This window comes from Actinia tenebrosa, unplaced genomic scaffold (assembly GCF_029948245.1).
Source record: "Actinia tenebrosa isolate PJP-AT-01 unplaced genomic scaffold, QUT_ActTen_1.0 PGA_scaffold3__52_contigs__length_22856419, whole genome shotgun sequence".
Taxonomy (NCBI): domain Eukaryota; kingdom Metazoa; phylum Cnidaria; class Anthozoa; order Actiniaria; family Actiniidae; genus Actinia; species Actinia tenebrosa.
Genome location: NW_028292580.1, coordinates 7,062,575 through 7,088,983, shown reverse-complemented (window position 1 = coordinate 7,088,983; position 26,409 = coordinate 7,062,575). Strand labels below are relative to the sequence as shown.

At 41.8% G+C, this 26,409-nt stretch overlaps 2 protein-coding genes and 1 pseudogene across 2 annotated transcripts; 1 reads left to right on the top strand and 2 right to left on the bottom strand.

Moving 5' to 3' along the window:
• Window positions 1-775: 775 nt before the first annotated feature.
• On the bottom strand, window positions 776-6,658 carry LOC116302020 (sterile alpha motif domain-containing protein 3-like). Its single transcript, XM_089035837.1, is given in 4 exon segments — window positions 776-1,030; window positions 1,329-1,691; window positions 6,105-6,195; window positions 6,498-6,658. Coding segments are annotated over 4 exon segments (870 nt in total).
• LOC116291725 (uncharacterized) lies at window positions 1,133-3,892 on the top strand. Its single transcript, XM_089036126.1, has 5 exons — window positions 1,133-1,985; window positions 2,425-2,607; window positions 2,689-2,887; window positions 2,977-3,198; window positions 3,271-3,892. Exons 1-5 carry the CDS (start codon window positions 1,969-1,971, stop codon window positions 3,733-3,735), a joined length of 1,086 nt encoding a protein of 361 aa, XP_088892252.1. The 5' UTR covers window positions 1,133-1,968; the 3' UTR covers window positions 3,736-3,892.
• On the bottom strand, window positions 4,115-5,563 carry LOC148908358 (uncharacterized; annotated as a pseudogene).
• Window positions 6,659-26,409: the final 19,751 nt, after the last annotated feature.

Here is a 26,409-nt window from a genome sequence, read left to right as displayed (position 1 = left end):
AGTAATACTAACCGGAATGAACTGGATGAAATCACTTTGGCACACAGACCCAGGTTTTGGTTGGACCAAATATGGCAAAACAGCCATTGAAACTTCTGTTTTTCATCTGAGAAAGTAAAAAGATAATTACCTAAATATACATGACATAGGTATTTGTGTGAAATGACTGACAGGTGATACTTAATGTATTTTGTCATTATTTTATCATTTTGTATAGGAGAGTAAAGGGGGTTCTGATAATTGCAGTATATTCATGTAGATATCACATGTGACATTCACTCTATATGTAAAAATTAAATGAACCAGTTGAAATAATTTAACTTTACATTTAATACTTAAACTCTTTAGTTTATATTTTAATTTCAGAAAATGATGACCCTGTCCGTTTCTCCACTCCCTCCTATCTGCTAATTGATGATCATTTCCTTTTAGTCAAAATACAAAGGTGATTATTAAAAATCTCGCGCGCTGATTGGTCAAGAAACTCACACTATCACACGATAATCACCTCCAGCGATAATCCAAAATGGCGCTTTGTTGCTGTTACCAGGAAAAATTGTCTTTTATTTTCTTTTTTTTGAAAGAATCACCTATGTATTTATACCAAAACAATTATTTGCCTCAGCCTCAGTGAATATCGGAGAATATTTACCTCGTCACTTGAAGACTTGCGTCTCGGTAAATATTCCCCGATATTCACTTCGCCTTCAGTGAATAATTGTTAAATAATCACTTCAGTTTCTGCCCTTCCTTTCTATTCATTTATTAAGTTCAATTACAAAGTTATTTTTGGTGGGATGTGTAATTTATCGTAAATGCATAGCCCCTTCCCAAGTGTGGCCTCTGCATCATCATCATCATTCTCTCTGTCCAAAAGGGCTAACATTTTCGGGACTGCTTCAACTCTCTTTGCGGTTTTACTTTCTTTTGCCACAGTCAGTATGACTTCTGCCACTTGGTGGAAATTGGCAGTGAAAGTAGCCACAACACTCTGTTTCAGCCCAAGGATTCTTTCAAATTCTGCGACCATCTTTTAAAAAAGATGTATTTTTTTAGTAGTCTGTTCTGAGAACATTACATTATAGTGTAGCTACAGTGCAAACAGTTATTTTTTGACAAATAGCTTATTTGATGTTGTTTGTACTCAAGCCAGCCAAGAACACAGTTTTATTTTGTCTTGATTGTGTATTTGAAAGTCTACAGTGGCCTTGATAGCAAGACTAGTAAATGCAACAAATACTGACTGGCCTTGTTGTGAAAATGTTTATGTTGCAGGTCATCCAGTTCTGTTATTTACTCTTAATGTTATCCCAAATACAAATACATACCTGATCAAAATTGAATAATGTTGGATATTCTCTTCTGATGGCCGACATTGCTGGACTGACATCCATGAAACGTCTCCTGTCAGGAAATGTTATTTCCATTCTGTTGGAAATTTTCTCCTAATCAGGCTTTCTTTTTGCACTTTCACTCTGCAAAAAGATTTTGTGCCTCTTTAAAGACACTTCATCTTCTCCCTCTGGGTATTGGGGTTCCCAGTTGATAGCCCTTCTTTTTAGATTGACACTCATTGTTGAAGTTGTCTTTTCGTCGGTCTTTCTCCTTTTATGTTGTATGACTTCTGGGTCATCCTCAATAGGCTTCCACTCGTTTCTGAATTTTTCATACAAACTTGCATGCCATGAGTCCTAAAACATGAGTAATACAAAAAGGTGTTCATCAAGCAGGGTTGTAGGATTCTTACAAAACAGTCATTTTGTTAGCAGTTATTTTTAACTTGTAGAGCTGGTATATAAATAATATTAGAGACCTTTAGCATCACGTTTTTTCCTGAAACCGCAAACGGCAAACCGCGGTTTGACGTTAGCCGTTTGTCGTTAGAGGTATGATCCTGTTTATCGATTTAGCTTGACGGTCCCAGAGGTTGCATAGAAAACAAGAGAATTATGGGATATTTCACTCAAAATGGCCGCTGCTGCAAGGTTGGTATCACATAAATCTAGATTTTTCATCGTTCATATCATAGTTAATAGAGGGGAATGGTTAGGAAACCTATTGTTATCAGGTCTTTGTTCGCTTTTGATGTTGAACCGGTCTTGACCGTGCACAATGTTTGATTTATGCTCATCCGAAATTGCAAAATAAGTAAACATAAACTTCGTCTATGGGATTATTGTAAGGAATATTCAAATATCTCTTATAAATCTTTAAGGTATTTTGAACTAGCAGCCAAGAGAAAGATTTTGGTCTGTTCACTCAGCCATTGCCAACAATGGTAAAACAATTGTAAAACAAAGGATTGTGCACGGTCACGCTTGAAAAAAGTGAACAAAGACTTATAACAAAAGGGTTTCCTAACCATTTCCCTCTATTAATTATGTTCATATATTCAAAACGTGTATTTTATATGGGTTTATTTAGGCGAAATTTTGACGATATCATTACGGTTTTGCTATTCGACGATAGCAGTGATAACTCCAGTAGCGATGAAGACGATCTTGACTTACTTTTAGTTGAATCTCTGTTTCCACCCCAAACGAATAAAGACGTTCCCAGATTGAATTTTCAAGACATCACCGATGCCGACTGTGAAACGATGTTTAGGTAGGATTTTAATTAAGTTTTATTTTGTCTTTCTCGTTCATCCAATCATTCTCTTATAAAATGTCGCAAAATATGCCGTAGGTTTCAGAAGAACGACATGGAACACCTTTTGGACTGCTTACAGATTCCCGAACATTTCGTCTGCAGCCAAAGAACTAAAGCAACTGGGATGGAAGCACTCATGATCTTGCTACGAAGGCTAGCATACCCGAATAGATGGCGTGATCTTGTCCCAATATTTGGAAGACCCGAGTCTGAACTTAGTCTCATATTTAACAAAGCAAGTTTCTAAACACATACCTACTGGTCAGCATCCTTAATTTGTTAATCTGCAATTTTGTATATTATTTTTCTTTCCTTTTTCTATAGGTATTGGACGACATTTATGATCGCTTCAAGCATCTGCTTGAATCCCTTGACCTCATTTGGCTTGACCCACAACTCTTTTCACAAGTTATATACGATAAAGGAGCACCACTTGAACAATGCTGGGGCTTTATTGATGGAACGCCAAGGCCCATCGCACGACCTACAGCTAATCAACGGATTATGTACAGTGGGCATAAGCGAACGCATTGCTTAAAATTCCAGGTAACAAACTTTTAACTTGTATTAACACAACATTAAAAAAAAAAGAACATTGACAAGTTCCTTTTTTTACAGTCCGTTCAGGCTCCTAATGGGCTTATTGCCCACATGTATGGTCCTATAGAGGGGAGGAGGCACGATGCCTTCATGCTTGGCGAGAGTGGCCTACTAAATAAGCTGCAGCGATTTCAGAAACCCAGCAGAGAGCCGTATGTTATATACGGGGACCCAGCTTATGGCATTACACAGAATATCATATCGCCATTCCGTGGAGCTCGACTACCTCCTGATCAACAGCAGTTCAATAGCCTAATGAGTAAAGTCAGAGTAACTGTTGAGTGGGGATTTGGAAAAATCACTCAACTGTTTGCTTTTTTAGATTTTAAGAGAAATTTAAAGGTTCTTCTTCAGCCTACAGCAAAATATTACTTGGTAGCATGTGTTCTGGTTAATTGTCATACCTGCCTGTATGGGTCTCAAACCAGTAAGTTCTTTGGATTAGATCCTCCTACATTAGAGAGATATCTTTTCAATCAATAAGATATATCTAGGCATTGTTAACTAAACAAAGACACTACTGCACATATTGTCTAACCTTTTTAAACAAATTTCAAACTGCATATAGCTTCATTTTACAAATATGGGAAGTATCTGTAAAACCAATGAGTGAATCCTTAATAAACATATATTGAACTTTGTCAGAGAAAATTGACATAAAGGCGGTTAAAGGCAACAAAATGCCAAAACGAAATGGTGTAAGCCCATGAAATCATATCAGTAAAGATTTTAGCCAAGAAATGCTGGTTCAATTTAGAAAAATTCTAACAATCTTGAAAATGCATCAAACTGGTTTTGCTAGATGCATGTCAATGAATGAACACAACTCTATATCAATGAAAAGTGCTTTAGAGTTTATCTTTTAAAAAGAAAGAAACACCCTTCTTTCCTCCAGTTCTAGTTTAAATTTTTCTTCCCTTTCTGCCCTTTCATCTTCATACTTCTTCTTTTGTAGATCAAATTCTTGTCTCCTCAAATCTAACTCTTTTTCTCTGTAATCTGCTTTTTTGCTATATTTGTTCCCCAACATTTCTATTGCAGATAGCCTTGAAGCCCTTTTCCTTGGCCCAGTCTTGACTTTGGAAGCTTAAAAACAAACAAAGGACATTAATACCTAAATTATATAGAGAAAGCCCCTCAAAAGCCCCAACAACACCTCAAAATGGGATTTTCCCCTTACTTGTCTCACCTTTTTTTGCGCTACTTTAGCTATCATCATCATCATCACCATCATTAATGTCATCCTCGTCACTTTCATCAATATCACTACCGCTGCTTTCTTGGTCATCAAGTTTCCTTTCTAAGAAATAAGTTTCATTTGTAAATCTGTAATAAACTGTTCATGATAATCACAAGCTCTGTTAAAAAGCATTCAAGTGCTTTTTAATAGAGTACAAACACTAAAAGTGAAATAGTTCTAAATACTGCTAAATTATGCTAATTATTTTGATTTCTAGAGTGGTTTTCATCAACCCATGTAATACACTTTGGCATATTACACTTTATCACACTTTTTTTTTCTATTATGCCTTTTCACCTATTAAACACTCTTACACTTTAAATTGTACACTTCGTTTCAGGGTTTATGAAAACCACTTTATTGTTTAATTAATTTGTGAAAAACAGCAATAAACACGACTAGCACGTAATTTATCTATTTTCATTTCATCAACTCAGCAAATTGATAGTTAATCTAACATGAATTAATCGATTAGAAAGTCTGCAGTCTTACTTTTCATCATAGACAAGGCTGCAGCTCTCATTTCTAATCCCTTTTGCTTATCTGATTTCTCCTTGATCTTTTTATTTTCTTTTTCTTTGATTTTCTGCTCTTCCAGATCTCTTCTGAAGGTTGATATGTCTTCAAGAAGTTGGCATAGTTCATTGTAATCTTCCTCAGTTCCAGATCTGAATCGCACATAAAATAAAATAGTTTTCAATAAAGAAAAACAAAACAATAAGGTGAAAAGGAATCAGTCTATTTTCCTAGAAGATGATACAGTAAACAGCTAAAAGCTATAAAGACAATACAGGTATTCCACTGTCTAATATTCAGCATTTTCCAAAGCTACACTACCAGTGTACCTTTTCAAAGCCTTCTTGACCTCGTCTCTATACTTTTCTAACAGTCTTTACATGTGTTCTCTGCAGCCTCTCCCTTTTAGAATGACATTTTTGTCTTCTTTAGAAAACACTTTACTCAACGTTGAGCAATTTCTTCCCATTCAGCCTTTCCTGAAGGTTTGTGTGCAGCTACCTCTTGGGCAAGCATCAAGTCGTGCATCTGTAATGGCCAACGAAACGGAGCCATATCTCAAAAGAAGATGATGTTAAAAGATCTGCTACCTTTTTCTTGCTAGTTTAGTCTTTAATACCTGAAATATCGAACCAGTAAAAGTTTTAGTCAGCAGGTGCACGTGGAGCCGCCATGTTTGTTTTCATTCAGCTTATGTCACTTCAGCTTTTTAGCAAAAATAAGCCCCTTTTCAAATAAATTTACCGCTTTAAATCAAATGTGTCGATAGAAGAATGAATTAAATACACAAGTTTGGGTTCCAAACGTGAGAAAATTCATTTGAAACGCTTAAAGCATCTGCCGTAAACGACGAACCTCTAGATGATGGTTTTCAGGTACAAACGCAGACCGCGAACGTGAAACCTGACTCCAAGACCTTGGTCACGTGACATTTTTGAAGTTTGCCGTTTGCGGTTTCAGGAAAAAACGCGATGCTAAAGGTCTCTATTAGTAGAGCAATTTCCTTAGGTCCACTGCAAAAGCTGGTTGGAAATTAAGCAAACCTCATTAACATGTAAAAATGTGATAGTATAAAATAACTCTGATAACTACTTACGTATCCTGTTCCAATCGATCTGTCCTTTAAAAATGGGTATGTCTTAACTATCAACTGAGAAACCTCCGTCAGTTGATACTTTGTAGGGTAACTAAGGGAGAGAGAGCAATATAGTAAAATGTCAATTATTGTGTAAGTTACGAAACTTATTTGGCAAGTTATCAGTTACATGTAACATCATTTTGTAGTAGGAACTATTTTTTTTCTCCATTGAAGGAAGGGATGGAACTTGTAGTAAGGTGACTTGTTACTAAAGCATAATGTAACTATACAGCACTTTCATTTCAAAACAAATATCGTATTAGATTTTTGGCGCATGTGCCTCAGAAAAGAGTGAGATTGCCGATTAAAAAAAAGAAACACTCAACTCTGATATTAGAAAAACATACTTACAGTGTGTATCTTGAGAAGTAGTCGAAAAGTCTTGAAATAAATGCTCTTCTAAACTTCTTGTTCACTTCATTCCCATCTTTCTCTTTTAGTATTTTCGTGACTTCTTGCCTGAAGTCAGTGGGGAGGGCTATTGTAGCTGGCCAAGGAAGTTTAGCATTCATTACACTTGTGCTTGTGACAGGACTGTAACCCAGACGTTTTCTATTATAATAGAACCAAGTTTAATGTTACTACCATGAAAAGCCTTTTGCATCAAACCTTCATATTCTGATAAACCATTTTTTGATAACAAATCAATTCAACTCAAGGTCCCTTGGCGAACGCTCTGCTGGAGGGCAAACAAACTTTAAAATAATTCATATCTTGAAATCAAATGTATATTAAAAGAGAAAAAAGTATTGTTGAAAAGGTTTTGGATAAGACATCACTAATCCAGCAGAAGAAATGTTTAAGTAAAGGAAGTTAGTCTATATTTTTTGCCATCCAGTAATAGCCATGTGTCAATATATTGCAAAAGGCATATTCTGACAAACTTTCCAAATAAAAATTTTAACCCTTTGATTTCCAGGAATGCATTGGGTGGACATCAATCATTCAAGTTACCTCACATTGCTTGACATTAAATTAACAGATCAAAAACAGTTTTCCGTGTTTGATACTCTGATCAAAACACGCGGGATGTTGGGAGAACACGAGAGGAGTGTAGGAAACCACGACGCGTAGCGGAGTGGTTTCCAGCTTCTCGAGTGTTCTCTTAACATCCCAAGTGTTTTGATCAGAGTATCAAACACAGAAAACTGTTTTTGATTTGTTTTATAAAATAACAAACGCGCGAAAAGATCGAAAAAAAGCAAAGTCTAAGTAAATTCTCCCTACGTGCCGTCTTATTCAAACTGACCAATGAGCGCGCGCGATAGATTAAAAATGACGATAGCGTGTTTTGATACTCTCATGAAACATGGCTTTCGACCAATCATAGCGCGCGTAGTATCCCAATTATTTTATAATAGAATATCAAAAGACCAAGCACTCAGAAATTGATCTTACCATAAACAATAATTTTTATTGCTCAAGTTTACAACTTGATAAGTTAGTACACTTAAAGCTCAATTCATAGTTGAAATTCAAGTGATTGAGTTATGGTAAAATCACTTTTTGAGATGTTCATTGTCTATGGTTGGTTGTTCAAATTGGTAAATACCACACAACTTTCTTGATTTTCTTACCATTCAATTTTAATTCATCAAGAACTACAGACAGAAAATTGCTATAAAATTTTGTCTTATTTTATTCATGCTCGAATTGTCAAAGAACATTTCAATTAAATTAATACTATATTTTTAGTAATAATTAATAACTCTGCTGATGTACACCTATTTGGGAATGGCTTCAAGCTCTGTCTTGCGAGTTCTTTGAGTGGTTTGTATTTTGAATGTCTGTAAATGCTACCTATCATTACCCCCAAAGAGTATACATCACTTTTATCTGATTGTGGATGTGTTCCTTCTTTGACCTCTGGGGCAATGTGGAAATGCTGTTTGTAATACTTTTCTTTTTCTTCCTGAGTAAGTTTTTTCGCTTTTCCCTCACTCACGAAACAAGCTTTCCCGAAGTCAATAAGAACAGGAAAAACTTGGTTGGAATTGCACGTGACTATTACATTGTCATTTTTTATGTCATTATGCAGTATTTGTTTGTCATGTAAATAGCTAACACTATCTGCAAGTTGTGTGTATACATGAAGCCAGTGTTCAGGTCCTAATGTACATTTAGAAACATCAGATTCTTTTAGCAAGCTTCTGAGGGTTAAACCCTGAAAGTTTTCACTGCCATAAAATTCGGTGGCTATAAAATATGGTGTTTGAGTATTGTTCATACCAAATATGATTGGCAAATTTATGTGGCACCACCTCTTCAAAAATTGTGCTTCTTTCTGTACCTCCCTGGAACCAGTATTTGGGCCAAAATATTTAACAGCTACTACTGAGGATCGTCACTGATCCAAATGCACCTTTCCCAAGCTCTCCCTCCATACATTTTATGTTACTAAGTAAACTATGGTCTATATGTAGTATTTCAGTTTGACCCTTAGTATCTGAGAGGTTTTGGTGTTTAGGCTCATATCCATAGAAAACTAGTTTTCCTGTTTTCACTTTTTATTTTTCTTTTTCAGATGCACGCCACATTTCAAAGTATTTTTCTTTTGTTTTCTTTTCAACATCTATAGTTTTGTGGAGACTTTGATTTGCATTCTTTAAGTCATCAATCACTGACAACAATCCCCTTTTGAACATTCTCCTTTCTTCTCTTTTCCTCTTGTTTCGAGCAAGGCGCTGCCTTCTTTTGCTAGCCAATGAATGACTTTTTTTCTTTGATCTGAAATTTGCATTTGGATATAAATTCAAGTAAATACTCTTATGAGCACAGAAAGCACTCCAAAGAGATGCTGGTAAAAGGTACTGGGGTAGTACCTTGCACAGCAACAATATTGCATTGACATGAACTTATACTTGCCTTGGGTCATGTTGAACAGATATCACTGACAAGTAATCATAGATAGATAGCTCACTTGAGTGAATTGTTGGTAAAAGGTAGCTTAAACTACCTTACACAACAGCTTTACAGCACTGTTCAAACTGACTCAAGGCCTCAATTCAAAACTGGTCTGGAATAGCGCTAGCATTTTGAGTCTTATTTGGATAATTTATAGTTAAGATGTATCCATCAACTCGGCCTAAATAAATTGAAGTTTGTTAAGCTAGATGCTTCAAAAGTTCGAGTCTTAAAACTAAAGAAGGCCGAAGGTATCAGGCCGAAGATATATTTTGTAAAACAAACCTTGGGTTATTAGAAGATTCGCCTCCCACTGGAGTGACTGGAGTCAGTACAAACTAATTGCACTAACCTCCGCAAAAAACTTGCTTCAGCAATTCGCAACTCGAGCCACGAGGAATAGAAATCATGGTATAGGATGATGTAATCCAGTGAAAATGATATACCATTGGTAACGAAGTTTATCGGAAGTTTATCGTATTGAACATGACCTGGACAGATAACAGGAAACATGATTTATAGCACGTCCGCTACATGGCCAGAATCTTCCAAGAATTAACCCCAGTGGGGAGGATCTAGTGACCCACAGCAGCACGGCACAAATTGGTCAGCCGTTTTTTTGCAATTTCGCTGTCAAGATCGGCCATGAAAACTGTTATTCCACTGTTTAGAGATGTATAATGAAAGCTCTAACAGTTAAATGAACTAATAAATTCGATAAATTAAAAACTTACTGCATAAAATGCGGGGAAGTGGTTCACGCTGCGCGATAGCAATATAGTTAGCTGTCAATCAACGAACTAACCACAAAAACAGCCAAAACACCTATGAAAATGAAGCTTGAATTCCCGCCATTTTGAAAATTTCATCTCATTTGCATAATCTCGGTCCCCGGCTTCAAAAAGCCCATTGGAAAACAGGGATCCATCGCGTGTTTGAAAGCTTTCCTTTCCCATTTGCACTTGCGGCCGGAAATTCCGCCATCTTGAAGAAAAATCGTCATCCGGAAATGAAACATATTATGGTCGGTATGACCCCGGTGTGAAACGTTTTACAAATAACTGGCTTTATTTGAAAAGCTATCCAAGCCAGATGTGGAAATGAGACCTTTCATTTATATAAGTGCAAAAGGATTCCAAAAAAAGCAACATTCGGTGGTTTTCAAGTGAATTTGCAGCTAGTTATCTTTGTTGTTTGAATAAATCTTCAGCAAAAATTGCTTGAAAAATGGCTAATAAAGATTTGTAGTAGCGGTATGCTGACCGCACCGTTTCCGATCGTTTGCCATTCATGCGAAAACGACCAGTAGAAAGCCTGACATTAAACAGCAGCAACGTTCGCTTTCGAATATGTGAATGTCCAAGAGAACTAACAGACTAAAGAAAGTCATTCACAGATTGCTTTCCGTCATTTAATTTGTCGAGAACCCTGGCATGACGAGTGAAATCTATTTTTATAAGGAACAAGTAAGCCAAAACAGCTTTTTCAAAAAGATAAAGAGAAAGGACATTTATCAGAAGTTGAATAAACTTCTGTGAGTATGGGGAAATCTAATGCACAAGGTATAAGCGTTTGATTAAGACGAAATGATAATTATAATGATAATGATAATAATAGTAATAATAATAGTAATAAACTAATGATAATAGCTGTTACTCTGTGATACATTCACCTGGTGAATTGGTTAATTTTTCCTTGTGTCTTCTTGGACTTGGAAACTAATGTTGTAGTATGGCTTTTTTGTGAATAGAAATATATCTTGAGATAAAAAGTTTATATATGAATTTTACTGACACGTACTCTTATTGTTAGGTTCCTATTAGCTCTCTAGCAGCTCTACCTTCACCAGCTTTCTTTGAAGCTCTTCTTTCGCTTCTTGATAGATCTTTTTGCGAGATTCCTCGGAAAGATCTCTTACGACTGTTTTTTTATTCCTTATGTCAGTCTTTAATTTCTCGTACTTTTCCTCTTCGGCTAAGATAAGCGAGAATTCTACGTCGTCTATCTTTCTGTCACGCAAAGCCTTTGAGACAAGGTCAGTGATCGTATTTACTTTAGCCCTTGACAGAGCTATTGTCGTGTCGTGTTTTGATATTTTGCTTGACAACTGTTTCATAATGCCCGTAGCAACAGCCGAAATAATACCACAGGCTGCCCCAACGCTGGCCAAAGGAACTCCAACGATTATTCCCGGCCCAGTAAGCGAAGTAGCAACGCCGGAGCCCGTTAACACAACAGATATGGATCCTGAAGTTATCGCAATCTCATGTAGCGTGCTACGGGCTCTGACGTATTTCTTCCTAACTTTTTCGTAGTGTTTTGCCTGCCCTTCCAAGTAAGCCAGGATTAAATTTGCTTTGTTGAGCCTAAAGTTTTCAGCGTTTAATTCGTTAGGTTCCTTAGGAAGTTCAGGATAAAGTGGAGGTGCTGATGGTATAACATCCATTATATATACTAATGTACGACGCTTTTGGGAATGATATTGAGGAGCAGCCACATCACGACAACCGGGATTACTGGAATTGGAGAGCATTTAGGAAGATGTTTCCACATGCAGACCCCAGTAAGTTCGAAAGAAGACCCGATGGTATTTACTATAACGGCTCTAGGATGTACAGCAACGAGGATTTGAAGCCTACGCTGGTTAATCAAATAGACGATCAACTGAAGCATTCGCCAATGCATAAGCCAACGCCAGCGTCAACGCATGTTGAACCCAGTTGGTCAAAGGAATTATTGCTTGGTACCAGTACTTATCCAATACCCGCGATGTCATTTGATGAACACCCAAGTTTGGACCTAATGTTGAACATGCGGGTCTCTAACGATCATTCCTTTCTGTTAAAGGTGCGAGATATCTTCAAAAACGTGCCCATTGTTCATACCACCGCTAAGGAATCTCATGAATGGTTAAGCGGTCCTAACATGCGTTATTGGCCGCAGCAACTAAACTTTGCAGTTTGGTGTGCCACTAGCGGCTGTGGTGTAAGCGCAAGCTTGATGAAGAATTCAATATTTATGTTTCATTTTCACTTCACGGTTAGAAGAATACTGCATGAAATGGGTGTTATTGCGCTGCCGGGAGATGCCACGTTTTATCCAAGAGATAATAAATACAGCGTGCCGGCTTATGACAGACTTTGTAAGGAGTTTGACGTTGTAGGGAAGGATTTCCGATGCACTGTCGGCGCTAACAATGGTCTGGGGCATATTTGGGCTTATTGGGGGATTGGTGGACACGAGCTAAGTGATAAGGAAGTTCATGCGTTGAATCTACGATGGAACACTGGGTATCACAAAGAAACTCACGACAGTAGCACCTTCTTTGAACCAAACGCTAAGACCACTAAGGAAGTTAGAGACGGACCTTTGTTCAAAGACGAGGGCGGTAAGTATGCAGGGGCTAATCCACTGATTATCAAAATTACCAACGACGAGCAAACAAAGCAATATCTTAATTTCATACCCCCAGAAGGTAAAGGACTAACCAAAGCCGGCCTTGCCCGTTTGAACCGCAGCATAGAAGCTTACGTGTATTCCATCCTTGGAGCTCAGGTAAACACCCGATCGAGTATAGTGGGGAATACCGGCGCCGCAGAAGAGACACGAGCCGAAGCTTTGATTCTATTCGAAAGTTCGATTTTGGAGGGCGACATTAGCAAGGGCGTACAGCGTTACCAACTAGCTATACAAAATTCTAAGGCCCGACTGGACTACGCAGTAGCCCCGGGTTGTTGGTTAATGCCTAGTAATTTATCTATAAATACTGGTTCTGTAGTAGGATACAACAACAAACTTCAACGAGCTACCAAGGACATGAAGTTTGGGGTGAACGACGTGAACTCTGACACTCTTAGAAGCATCCCCCATTTCGTGGAGAAGCCTAAGAAGGAGCATGTAGAAAAGCCCGCACCAAAGAACGTAAAGAAGAAGGTCCTGCCTACGATACCCGAGGAATATGACCATAACTTACTAAAAGCCGGGCTAGCAGCTGCAGGCGTTGGTCTGAGTTATTATATATGGCGATGAACAACCCCTACGTAGCTGGAGTAGATTGTGTTTATACGACTTACACAGGCGAGAAAAAATACACTCAGAGCTCTTGGGTTGATGTCGCGGGGATGTCCGTAAATTTGAATTACTCAGGAAAGAAATTGATCCTTTGTAGTATTTGCATTGGTACAAGCAGTCACGCCAACGTCGGCTTTAGGTTCCTGGATGAGAATGGCGTACTGCAGCCTATGCGCGCGAAGACAAACAACAGGGAGCCTGTGCATTTTTCCACAGAGCCGCCAACGAATAGCGCTGAGAATCTATCGGTTTGGACTTTCCACATGGTGGCCGATTGCCATGGGAAGGTAAAGCTGCAAATACGCGTAGACGACACCGGAAGCGTTTGCATGAATAGCACGGAGGATCAAAGGAATAAGGATTATAACCACATGACCATAAGCACTTTGACGGTAATAAGTCTCTAGAAGGGAATTTATTCCCTGAAATATATGAATCCGCATCGAAAGGAAACCCATTATGCTCACTACTTAGAGGAAAAAATATATGCAGATCCCGGTTGGTTTGATACTGGGATATGGGTCGAAGTTGGGGGCATTGCGTTAATTGTTCTTACTATTGAGATTGCTACGGGGGTGGCCGCAAACGTAGGGTTTAGGTTGGTTGATGAGAATGATGAGCCTTTATTTCCTTATAGAACTTCGACTAATAATCGGAGGGTTGCTCATTTCTCGGCGCAGCCATTTATGTTTAGCGGTGAGGTACTTTATCCGACTACGTTTCATATGGTGGTCAATTGTAAGCATGCTAAGTTACAAATTTACCCCGATGGCGGCAGTAGCGATGGAACAAAAAATGGTAGGGCCACCATAAATGGCACAACGTCGATTTCTACTGGCATTGACGATGCAGCTTGGAGTCATAAGCCCATTAGCACCATGAGTGTGTTGCCGCTAGTTCCGCATTATCAAGGCGGTGCGAATACTATCTTTACTTATCCCCAGTCGAGGACGCCTCGGGCGCCCGACGACGATAAGCCACCAGTAATACACAAGGATAAGATCAACCCCTCATCTTCTTCAGGAGTACCACTCCAATAGCGACAACCAAGATCCAAATGTTGTTGCCCACGAACTTCAACAGTTCGCCGCCGGCCCTAAGTGCCAAGGAAACAACCGAACCCAGCAGCCCAGGAAGACCGGCTGCCATCTTTTTTCCTAAGTCCGTTAGTCCATTACCTAATTTCTTTACGCCCGCGCCTGTAGCCTTAAGCGCGGATAGGATAACTCCTACTACGGTGCTAATAGCGACCGCAAACGCCAGCGGAACGCCATACTTCAAAAGGGCTCTTTTTACCTTTTCCTTGGTGGTAAGCCCCAGCTCTTTTTCCAGGTTTTCCTTTTGAGCCCGCAATTCCGCAAGGCGTATTTCAAGGGCCTCCACTTCCTTTTGAGCTGCTTCCCTTTCTTCCTCGGTACGAGTTTGGTCCTCGATTACTTCTTGCTGCCGCTCTATTTGCCCCTCCAGGTCTTCGATAGCCTGATCTCTTTGCCGGATTTGCTCCTCTTTAGTGTTGATTTCGGCAACCAACTGCCGCCGTTCCTCCAAAGAGCCGGATATGGTGATATGCAAGTTTTTAGCTTCTTCCTTGCTCATATCCAGGTCTTTTAGAGTAAGATTGAAGGCGTGTCTGGCTCGGTCTCTTTCGTCTAAAGCCGTTTCAGCTTCTCGCTTGAATTGCAGTATGACTTCGTTCTTGCCCTTGATTTCTTTCTTTTGAGCATCGGTTAGCTGCCGTATTTGTCTTTCGTACTTTGCTTCCTTTTCTTTCAACGTTTCTTGTAGTTCCTCGGCGTGTTTTTCTAGTGCGACCCTTTCATTCAGGGCTCCCAACCTTTCTAACGCACTTCTGGTAGCTAGTTGAAAGCCTCTTAATCTTGCCACGTTAACCTTGACCGAGCCATTTTCGTCGAAGAGGATTTGTGGTTTGGTCCAGCGGTTTTTGTCGGGATATCTCATGTCTCTGACGCTTATGAGGACTTTGTTTCCGCGTTCTGTGAGCCTTACGTCGTCGGCCTCGAAGTGGGAATAGCGCATTCGTAGCTCTTGCGTTGCCCACTCTACGGTTTCCCGCGCGGTTGCTCCCTGCTCACCCATGTTTCGAAGTTCTATGTACTCAGGAGGGGACTCACCGGGGTTCTTTTCGTGCCACATGCGATTCAAGGCTGCCTTGAAGCTTTTCCACCTACTACCGTACGTGTTTTCTAGAGCCATGTCGTAGATTAGGGGGTCGGTTTCCGCGCCTTTAGTCCATGCGTCGTATTCTTCGTCGTTAATGTCGACTTGACCTTCTTCGGTGGTGGGGTCAAAATCCGTTCCTTCTACTTCCATTATATATGATAAGCTCAAAGTTAAACCCCAACGTATTACCTAAGCAGGTTGGCGGACTGAAAGCAGAACGCACCTTTCACCGGGTTACATTCACGCCTTCTAGCGCTAAGCCAGGGGAAACCCTGTATGTAGGCGTGCCCCGCCTAACGGATAACCTAGTGTTGGTTCCTGGCACCCTGGCGCTAAGGTTCGACCTAGCAATACAACCAAGCACTGCGGACGCGCGTCACGTCGTCAACGACCTTGGTCGCAACATTGTCTCAAAGATGCGGGTGAAGTTCGCCGGGGAATCCTTGCTGGACTTAAACAGGTATGATTTGTATACCACGTACAAAGACTTATGGTTGACTGCATTTGACCGCGCGCAAAGGATAGAGCAGGGAATCGCCAGTGATGCCATACGCAAGGTAAGAAGCGCAACCTCTGGCGCCTCAGGAGAAGACGAAATAAAGACAGCTTATGGCACTAAATATGTCGTTCCATTAGATTTCGAAGTTATCACGAACCACGGTGCATACTACCCAAGGCAGCTAAGCGAGCTGCAGTTCGAAGTAACCCTAGCAGACACTACGAACATCCTACAGGGAAAGGACGTAAGTTCCTCAGCCGTCCACCCATACTCCGTTACTAACTTAGAGCTGCAGTATGAAACGGTATACAGCGAAGACTTAGCACGTAGCGCCGGTATGGAATACAGCTCCGGGAAGGCTTTCCTTTACGATCACGTCGTGATGTACAAGACGTTCAGCTTTACAAATAACGTCGAAGAGGTCATCAACCAAAGCATTAACCTTCCCAGGCGCAGCCTTACAGGGATAATGTTGCTGTTCGCAAAGACATACACGGCAGGATTGCGTGACTCCGAGGCGTTCTTTAATCCTAACATTACCAACGTAGGTGTTAGCATCAACGGAGTGCCTAATAAGGTTTACTCACAAGGGATAAAGCCCGAGGACATGTACCGGGAAGTCGCGCGTAAGTTTGGCGACCAAATTGGCCCAAAGGAATTCTTTAAGGATAAGTATGCGCTGTGGATCGACATGCGCACGACGAACGACGAAGACCTACATGGACAGGGTTTACGCCTGGTAAATACCCAGGACGGCATTACGTTGGAGATCAAGCGCACCAAAGACGCCAGCGACGCTACTAAGATAAACGCGTACATTTTCGTAGTCTCAGACGCGCAGCTAAGCGTGGAAATGAATCAGCTAAAGAGCGTTGCCTACTAGGCTCGCGTTCCTTGAGCCAAGCGAAAGGATAAAAAAATATTCCTTACGTATAATATGCTTCGCGTATTTCAAAACAACGAAACCAAACTGCAATGCATAGTGCAAGGCGAAACTTTGTACTTCAAAGCAAAGGAGGTGGCTTTGGCGTTGGGCTATGAGCGCCCTAGAGATGCAATTAGAGCACACGTATCTGAGAAATACCAGAAAAAATGGGTTGATCTACAAGGGGCTGCGAATCACCGCTCCCCTACTACGCAACCACATTCCGTGTTTATATCCGAACCTGGTTTGTACGAACTGATATTTAGCTCCAAACTACCCAAAGCTGTGGAGTTTCGTGATTGGGTCTTTGAGGAAGTCCTACCCGCGCTAAGGAAAACGGGTAAATATGCAATAGAAAGGCGGTTTGGCGGCCCAAACAAGTTAGTATTCAAGATCGAAAATGAAGCCGACCTACACGCGAAGGTAGTCGACTACATACGTAGGTTTTACCCCGATTTCATCATAGCGCCGGGTCTTGGCGAACTTCAAGATTCAGACAGCAAGCGAATAACCTGCTGGCGAAAAGGCTACCAAGCCGGTCAACCCGACCTTTTGATCCTAAATGCGCATAAGAAATACCGCGGGTTGTGTATTGAGTTGAAAACCCCAAAAGGAAACGGCGTCTTATCCGCGAAGCAATCTAAGAAAATCTCACAGCTTGACGTAAATGGTTACCTAACGATGGTTAGCAACGATTACGACATCATCTGCCGTGCCCTGATGGATTACGCGGATGGCATTCGTATTCCCTGTAAGGGCTGTGTAAAGCGGTTTAAGTCCTACGCCACTTTGAAAACGCACCTAAAGATATTCCATAGGTATAATGAAGCTCAGCTTGACTCACTGGCGTGATCTTGTCCACGGTAAAGCATACGAAATAAAAAATTACGTCGTCTTCGAAGACATCGACCGTTTACGGTTAGTCCTCAAAGACTTAGAAGGCAAGGAATATTCCCTTTGGGCGCCGGATTGCGTGCGGTACGTAATTCAGGGTGAGGAATTCACCCACTTACGCAGCTATGGTAAGGTAAATGGCCGATGGAAGTTTGACATTGAAAGAACAGTCACTCCATCTCCTCTTTGTAGTTAAGCGCGTCTGCTAAAGTCCGCTGCGCTTTAGGATCCGCGGAGCACCAATGCCCCACAAAGGATCCTTCGGAGAATACCCTGTCACAATGAAGGCAGGTGTATTTTTTACGCGGTTTGGGTATCGGGGGCATAATGCAGTCGGCAGGTAGTTCGCAAGTAATACAGTCCATATATTGAAAGGGTAATTAGAATGCCTCCCAGAAAGGCAGCTGCGTAGGCTAGCATATGACATACCTCAAAAAAGATGTCTGATAATGTTAACAATTAGGTTAAATCTTTGTTAAGGAATAACATACCTCGAAATAAAGACACCCAATAATGTTAACAATTAGGTTAAATCTTTGTTAAGGAATAACATACCTCAAAAAAAAGATGTCTGATAACGTTGACATCTAGGTTAGATCTTTGTTAAGACACCCGGAAGCTATTTCAAAGAGTGTCTTAGAATGTTAACAATTAGGTTAAGTAATTGTTAAGCAGTTGAAGATATGTTCTTCTTCTCTGACACAACCACAGCGATCACACTCCTGCCTCCAATACTCCCTTTTAGTCCACGGAACGCCTTCGGCGCGTTCAAAGGAGGGGAAAGTACGGACTATTTTCTTATGGTAATCTATGCGATTCCTTAAGTAATCCTCTTTATGCGGGCAGCGACTCATCAAATCCGCACATTGGTAGCAATCCACGCCTTCTAAGTCGTAGCTCCTAAAGTGGAACTTATAACTTAGTTCATGCGTTTTCCGGTGCGTTTGAAGACGTTGTCGACTACTAAGTATCTTATTGCAGAAACCACACTGCCTGGTCTGATCACAAACTCCTCTCTTTAAGTGTTGCTGCATTCCCAAAGGGAATTCCTTATTGCAGCCCTTGCAAAGTATGCAAATACGCTTGTCCTGATGTTGTCGCATCTTTTGAACAGTACTGAATTCCTTACCACAATCCTTACAAACTTTACTCAATTTCTTTGTGCAAACACCATTACGGACATGGTATTGTAGTCTTTGCTTGGAGCTAAACTTCTTTTTACACGCCGCGCAGTCCATCTATACATAACAGTACGATAACCACTATATAACATCTTAACAAAGATCTAACCTAATTGTTAACATTCTAAGACATCTTTATTTCGAGGTATGTTATTCCTTAACAAAGATCTAACCTAATTGTTAACATTCTAAGACATCTTTAATTCGAGGTATCCTATTCCTTAACAAAGATTAACCTAATTGTTAACATTCTAGGGGGGATATTGAATGAAGTCCTTAACGGACTCCTTAGCCCACGTCGCAATCGTCAACAAGGCGCCAAACCGTTCTGCACGCTTCAGACCGCACATTTCATCGTACAATTCCTGCACGCGCTCTTTTAACCGATCGATCTCCTCCCTTTGCATTTCTATGGTGTCTTTTTTATCTTTTGCGTCGACGACAATTCTTCTTACTGCTTCCACTGGTTCCATATATATCAGGGAACAAGTTCCCTTCGAGAGGAGGGATATAATGAACCCAGATCACATGCCTTATAACGCTCTGATAGTAGGACCCACCGGCTGCGGAAAGACCCAGTTCATCGTGGAGCAGCTATTAGGGCCCTTTAGATACCGCTTCGACTATATCGTGTTATTATCCCCCACCTACGTGAATAACCGCACCTGGACGGGCATAGGAGTGAAAGACGACGACTTCTTCGTAGATATTTTAGACCCTAACGAGTTATCCAGCCATTTGAAGTTCTGGCACAAGCAATTCCCTAAAGATACGCAGACTTTACTCATACTGGATGACATTGCCTGTGGGGACGACGTAAAAAAGCGCACCTCCGAATTAGTGAAGCTCGCTTTCAGCGGCAGACACGACAATATCAGCGTTTGGTTGCTTTCCCAGCAGCTTACCAGTGTCTCTAAACCCTTTAGGGAAAACATAGGCTCTCTCGTAGTATTTTATACACCCAGTAAGTCTGATCTGGAAACCATCTTAAGCGACTACGGTGGTGAGATAAGCAAGGAACAGTTGCATGAATACATGCGGCATTTAAAAACGCACCAACATTCCAAGATGATCTTCTCTTTGAGGTTTCCGTATTCCATAAAGATCTGCGATCTTTAATATATATGGACATTGAGCAGCTCTTAGATGAAGTCCCCACACAGTTAGATGAAAGTAACCTTAAGGAACAACTCAACATCCTTGTGTCTTCGGGGAAGTGTAAAGAAATGATAGGTAAGGAACTTACCCATGAGCAGGTTAATAAGCTGTCAGAAGAGGAGGTTAAGAAGTTCCATAAGAGGTACGAGGCTGCCCTTGCAAGTAAGACCACGGACGCCGTAGCAGACTCCGCTATCCGACTTGCCACTAAATTGCTTGGACTTGCGCTGCCCATAGACGACGTGGAGCAACTGCGGAAGGACATAAGCGAGGACTATGTTATCGCCCAAGAACTTAAGATAACCTGTGGGTGGTTGTCTTTGAAGTGCGGTAAGTTAATGGCAGTCGCCTCTGCGGCACTTCACGTAGCTCAGCACGTCGACTTGAAGGAGGTACTAGGTTCCTTTGGAACATCTTGGAAGGACTTCAAGAAGGACAGAGAAGTCGAAAAGGTCTTCCAGGCAGCACTTGCTGAGGTACCTGATCAAGTCACCTCAAGTACTTAGTCAAGTCGTTGTCAGGTCACCTCAAGTACTTAGTCAAGTCGTTGTCAAGTCACCTCAAGTACTTAGTCAAGTCGTTGTCAAGTCATTGCCAAGTCATTGTCAAGTCGTCATCAAGTTACTTGTCAAGTCCTTCAAGTCCCTTAATATAAGATGAGTGGCACCGAAGAACAACCAGAAAAGGCTCCCGTAGAAGTTACCAAGATTACCAAGGCTAAATCTCCGGGCAGAGTCGCTGCCGGAAAGAAGCTCGCGGAGATGAACAGGAAGAACAAAGCCAAAAAAGAAGAAAAGGTGGAGGAAAAAGAAGAGGAATCCTTTATTAATCCGGGATACGTCATTGGCGCGTTAGGAGTCGCTATAGCAGCAGGCAGCCTTTACTTACAATGGCGGGCAACGAAAAAGGTAGAACCACCAACGTATCACGCACCTGTGGAGGTTAGAAAAAGTAAGATCCCTGAAATGGAGTAGATTTATCACCACGTACCGTGGCGACCTAGATTTTCCTTCTCGCTTTGTAATATAATGTCGACCGCGTTGTTGAAAACTGTTGAAGAGGCAGCTATCATTACTTCCATCGTTGCGGGTATTGGTTGGGTAGGTAAGAAAGTGCTCAAAGAAGACTTTACTGAAGACCCAAGCAAGAGCTTCGCTAACTTTGCTAAGATGACCGCTGCCGTAGGCGGGGCTATCATGGTAAAGGATTACCTACGGAAGGAAAAGTACCTACCTAATGTATAATGGTTAGCTTAGTCGCAGGTGGAGTCATTGCAGCTTTAGCATTTACAGGGGCTAATTATGGTGGTCAATATTTGGATAGATTAGTTAGAGGCGACAAAAGCGGTGCCGCCGAAAGAAAGAGACACGACTTAGCGCTGGAGAAATATCAAAGGGATGTTGCAGCTTGGAATGAAAAAAGACAAGCTTACAGGGATTGGTTGGATAAGAACTACCAAGACAAAATGCAGGCAGACAAGAACTTCGAAAACACAGACTACGCCTTCAAACTTTATGCGCAAGCACACCCCGACTTTAGAATGAAAAAGCCTCAGTTCAAGAATTACTACCAGCCTTCTAAGAAACAAAAAGACAATGAATTGGTCTTTGTAGGAGTCGCAGGGCTGGCCGGAGGCGTGGCTTTGGCGTATCTAATATAATGATCGTCTTTTTGGAAAGCGACAAGAATGACTTTACCACGTATTTGAATCCTCCCATCAAAGCCTGTAAGGTTCGGTTGGTTAGTTGCTCTTTGTACAATTCTTGGTATAATTTAATTAATGGCTTTGTCATCGGAACTTCCGGCACCAAACCAAAAATACCAGATTCCCATTACACCCCCATAACACTGGCTAAGGAGCTAGCAAAGCATGGATATACTCTTACCACAGGATTACCCCATGAAATGACATTTAAGAAAAATAATGGGAGCGCTAATTTAAAGGACAGTTCATTGGTAGAACTCCTGGGCCTTACTAGTACCACAATAAATAGCGGCAATACATATGATGTGAAATGGAAAGTCGCATCCTCTTACGAAGTCTATTGCGACTTGGTTCATAGTTACAACAATGGAGAAAAGTCTTCTCTTATGTCCAAGTTTCTGCCCCAAGGTAATCCATTTGACCCAGTAGAATACACTCCCATTTCTTTGAGCTATGACTTGTCTAATTTGGTAGAAAGCATAAACATCACCATTAAAGTGGACGGAAAGACGGTGGATTTTAACGGACGTAAGATCAATCTTGTTTTGGAATTCATATAATGGGCCGCGTAGAGGACAAACTTAAAAGGATTTACTATGGGCCGGAAGGCTATTGGAGAGGAGCGTCAGCTATCAAGAAACTCGCGACCGCGGCCAGGGTATCAGACGAAACGGCTAAGAACTGGTTGAAAAAACAAACCCTCTGGCAGGTTTATCTTCCCGTGCCTAAGTACATTCCCAGGCCCAGCTTCACCGTAAATACCCCCAATGAAGTTCATCAGGCGGATTTGCTTTTCTTGCCGCACGATAAGGTGAGAAAGAAGACCTATAGGTACGCTTTGACCGTAGTTAATATCGCAAGCAGATATAAGGACGCCGAACCTATAACCAGCAAGGATTCTGGGGAAGTCGCAGAAGCCCTAGGTAGGGTTTATAAGCGCGTCTTGAAATGGCCTAAGCTGCTGCAAGTGGATGCGGGGACGGAGTTTATGGGCGTGGTTACCAAGACCCTGAAAGACCACGACACTAAGATTAGAAGAGCTAAAGCAGAGTACCACAGGGGTCAGAGCATCGTCGAAAGATTCAATAAGACCTTGGCCGAGCGTCTCTTTGGGTACCAGTATTGGAAAGAGCTGGAAGATCCCTCCAAACGCAACAGGGAATGGACTCAGAGGCTCCCCCAGGTCGTCGCAGCTTCGAACAACGAGGCGGCCAGGGCTACGGGAATGAAACCCAGGGATGCCATAAAAAAGAAACACGTGGAACACAAGTCCTTCATCAGAAGTTCGAGGGCAGTCTTCCCCCCAGGAAAAAAGATTAGGCGATGTCACGGTTCGATATCTCTATGAGTCGGGTGAATTAGAAGGAGGATCCAAAAGAGCTACGGATCCTAATTGGTCTTTGGAAACTTATCAGATCCGAAGTGCGATAGCTAAGAAGGGCCAGCCCATCTTGTATTATCTTCATGATGGTCCCACGCGTGGGTTCGTCAAAGAAGAACTGCTTATCGTGTGATGTCCGAATGCTATCGTATGCACTCCGTCATCACACATCCACCTCTTACCGTCAAATGCAGACAGTGACACCTTCTCCTGCGTGACGTTATGTATCTGATGACCATAGCTGCGCAGGCTGTTCATCTTATGCCGCTGTTCCTTGCGTGTTCGTAATACGTTGAGGTAGGACTCGTGCGTAATGTCCTTCTTAACCACATACTTTTTTACGCCTTTAGCTTTCTTTTCTACGCCGTCTAACTTTAGCACGCTGTACATCTTTGGTTTCAGACCCACGTATTCCACGATGGGTTTTCCTAACATTTCGTCTTTCATCTTCCCAATTACCTTCTTATTCTTCGCAGAGTAAAGGAAGTGCTCCTTCGGGTAACCGCTGGTGTCGTACTCGTCTATGTCGGGGAGGCAGTCTTTGTAAACGTCTTCCGTTTGCACTTCTAGAATTAGGGAGTCGGTGTCTGTGTACAGGAGGCGACAGCGGTCTCCGTACTTTGGCTTAAGCTTATCGTAGTAGAACTCGTACATAAGCAGCTTCGATAGATCCAGCACCGTAAAGCCTGTGTAAACGGGCTTGTTTAGTAAGAGGTTTGCCCTTTTCATGTGAATCACGTAGAAGTTCAGCATTTCTACGTATCTAACGAAGCCTGGCTGTGACACGTATGCTTCTGCTTCCTCTTTGGTGCTGACTATTTTTACGCTTACGCGCTTGCGGATGTTCTCCATTGTCTTTCCGAACACGCTGTTGTTCATCAGTTTGAAGAGGTTTTTCTCGAAGTCATTTTTCGCTGCGGTACGCTTTTGCGTGTTAAAGTCAATGTAGGGGCGCATCCAGGGTTCCTGCGTGAATTTTAGGACTCTGTGGATCTTCTCTACGCGCATTCCGTGTCGCACGTAGAACTGCAGGTTGCGGTAATGTACCACATACTTCTTCTTATCCATCAGGTTCATAGTTAGTTTCCTGTACGGTTTGTAACCAGGGCACATTTGCTTTTGCAGCGGACTTAGCTGCTTAAATGGTATCTCTATCGCTTCTGGTGCTAAGGGGAACTCATTGTGTTCGTCGTGCAGGTGCTCTGGGTACTCCAGATCCACTTCTAAGACGTAACCCTTGTCTTCCTCCTTTCCTACCTGCATGTAGAAGTCTATCGGCTTCACTGGATCCCATTCGAAGTCTCTCACAGGTAGGTACTGTGACATTGCCCAACCATAAAGGTTATTCGCATCCAGGTAGTAAATGTATGTGGTTGGTTTCTCTGGGTCGTGCTCTACTAAGGGGTTGTTTGCGCGGGCGTAACGTCGGCTGGGTCCGCATACGCCGCCACGAATACCGTCTTCCATAAACCGATACATGTCGTACTCCATTAGGAGATCCAACTGCGCATTTGTCTTCTTTAACAAAGCACTCCAGCTGAGCCCAGGAGCCGTGTAGAAATTAGCGGGATCCAATCCGTAATATTCCATAGCCATCTTTCTGAAGCTTTGGAAAACATCTGCGAGCAGCACTACGTCAGACCTTAGGTAGATGTCGTGGTAGTCACCCATGTTCTCACAGGAGTACTTTTCCCACACGTCTAACGCATGCTGGTACTCCTCATCCTTTATACCAGACTCGTTTAGGGTGCTGTAGAAGCGATCTTTGGGTGGTAGGGGTTCTTTGAATCGATCCCAGGAGTCCATGTATTCGTATGGGTAGACTCCTTTCCTTTCCGCGCCGTATTGACTGGAAATGGGAAAGTTGGTGTTATACTTTACGAGGTTTGCTAAGGAGTCCGCCATAAACTGCTGCGAATCTAAGAACTTTAGCTTACCCACAGTTACGGACATGTAGCGCTCTTTGTTGTTGGGTATGCATTTGACGTCGGAGCCGTCTGTTCCTTGTAGTAGCAAATGGGAGTCGTAACCGCGGAGGTTGTGAAAGAACACCGGAATCTCCATGTCTGGATTTACTTTGAAGTTTATATTGCATTTCCAATGAGCCGCTCCTCTGTATTTACCCGTGATGTGGCAGTGATCCCTAACCTTATCCACATAGAAATCCTCAACAAATGCTTTGTGGCAGTGAATGCAGTGCGTGGAGGGCTTTCCCGGCTTCTCACCTTTCTTAGCATACTTCCCGCATTTAAAATGAGCTTCTCCTAGATACTTTCCATCTTCATCCCACGCTTTCTTGGCTCGTCTTCCAAACTGAAGAAGCGTATGTTGGCAAATGTGGCATTTTTTTGCCTTGTTAAAAGCCTCCTGGTTCTCTTTGGTAAATTCCATCTTCTTTGGACGTCTTAATTGTTCTCTAATCTCTCCCTCCTCTTCTCGCAATGCTTCTAGAAACTCATTAGCTGCGTTCTTACCTCGGTAAATCACAGGAGGGTTTGCTTTACCGTCTGATCTGACTACTATGTAACCAAAGGAGCAGATCTCGTGTAATCCTACCTTATTCGTGGCGCCACGTTTCTGCTCTTCCTTAGTTATCAACGCTTCGAAGTCTGCATATATCACGTAAGGCACTTGCATCTGCTTTTGATGGTCTGCGTATGAAAGCTCTTTGTTGGTGGGCATCTGGATCCGTTGCGCCACTTCTTCGACTCCGCGGCAGATCTCATCGTGTTTCTTTAGGGTATTTAAGGATGTAAATGACAGCAAGCAGCAGTCACAGAAGTACTTTTTGCCTTTGTGCTTAGTATGTCTGTAGAATAGTCTGCTAATGTGTTTAACCCATGAGTAGTGTCCGCCGTGGTAGAATAAATGTAGGCGCTCTCCTTTACTTTTTGACAGAACTAACGGTACTATCGTCTGCTCTCTGACTCCGTAAACGTTAATTGCTAGATCGTTTATTTCCTCAAATATGGGGATGTCTATCAACTGCATGGGAAATTCCACACCATCCCACTCTAAATCATCTGTGGGATACTTACTTGTCCTACAGGGATCCTTCTCTGCTGGATACAGTGCAGACCTGATTGCCCACATAAAGCATCGATTGTCTTCATTCTTCACGTTTACAATAGCCTTCTTCCTTTCTACCCACGTTGGTAGCGGTACGTAACTCCCCCCTCGTATGGGTACGTACCTGGCTATACTTATCTCTATTCCTTCAACCTCCTCTACTGTCCAACCCGATCCTTCTTTCGTGTAGTTAGACAGCGACTCCATTATTGCTTCTAAGGCTTCACTGAGTGACCTATCCAGATTCGTGGATTCTAATATCACTAACGACTTTGATCGCAACATTGCTGTCGTC

Bases quoted from the DNA above. Each gene is read 5' to 3' on its own strand.
- LOC116291725 (XM_089036126.1), top strand. The intron at 2,888-2,976 runs GCAAGTTTCTAA...CTTTTTCTATAG, and splicing joins TTAGTCTCATATTTAACAAA to GTATTGGACGACATTTATGA. The intron at 3,199-3,270 runs GTAACAAACTTT...CTTTTTTTACAG, and splicing joins CGCATTGCTTAAAATTCCAG to TCCGTTCAGGCTCCTAATGG.